The sequence below is a fragment of the Egretta garzetta genome, unplaced genomic scaffold (assembly GCF_000687185.1).
Source record: "Egretta garzetta isolate BGI_Z169 unplaced genomic scaffold, ASM68718v1 scaffold284, whole genome shotgun sequence".
NCBI classification, from domain to species: domain Eukaryota; kingdom Metazoa; phylum Chordata; class Aves; order Pelecaniformes; family Ardeidae; genus Egretta; species Egretta garzetta.
In genome coordinates, this window is record NW_009259498.1 from 584,498 (window position 1) to 585,127 (window position 630).

Below are 630 nucleotides of genomic sequence, written 5' to 3' on the forward strand. Positions count from 1 at the left end.
GTTTTAAAGTTGCAAGGAGGAGGATGGTCCGGGGAGGATGGACACCGACCTTGGGTTTCAGAGCTCGGGCACGACTTCTTGTGTGACACCAACTACTCGCTTGCTGAGAAACAGCTCCTCAAAGGTACCGCTTCCACCTCTCCATGGCAGCGATTCTTGCTGAGAATCAGGGCTTCCATTCTTTAGCCTCTGAACTTGCCTCCAATCCCACAAGGACAAGAGGGAGCCTGAATTTGCTCAAAATTGGCTCCTTGGGCACCACTGTGAAGTATCCAAATGTCCTTGGATGCAAAGCCTATGCCTTCGTGGAGGTAGCGTGGCAGAAGCTGCTTGTTTTGCCTGCACGCTTGCCAGATTGGCAAAAATTATTTACTTAATTAATTCATTTTTTGTAAACAAGTCTTTTTGGTGATCTTGGTGTCTGAAATGACGGGCAGACCTCCGCCGTGCCTCTGCAGACCCGCAGGCGATGGGCCTTGGCCTGTGCTTGTGTGAGTGTGGAGTAGAAGAGTCCGGTAAGTGCGGTAAAATCGGCTGGGGGAAACTGGGAGACCCGGGTTTTGCTGAACTTCAGGTTTAGGCACACGCAGCGCGACCCGTTCTCCTCTATAGGAACACAGGGTCCTGTGT

General features: G+C 51.6%; 1 protein-coding gene across 1 annotated transcript in view; it reads left to right on the forward strand.

The window, feature by feature from the left end:
• The first annotated feature begins 469 nt into the window (after nt 1-469).
• The window catches only part of SLC7A5 (solute carrier family 7 member 5), a 39,722-nt gene continuing 39,561 nt past the window's right edge, over nt 470-630 (forward strand). Inside the window, exon 1 of the mRNA XM_009637428.2 lies at nt 470-515. Coding sequence (XP_009635723.1) covers nt 470-515 — 46 coding nt within the window. The remainder of the gene's footprint in view (nt 516-630) is intronic.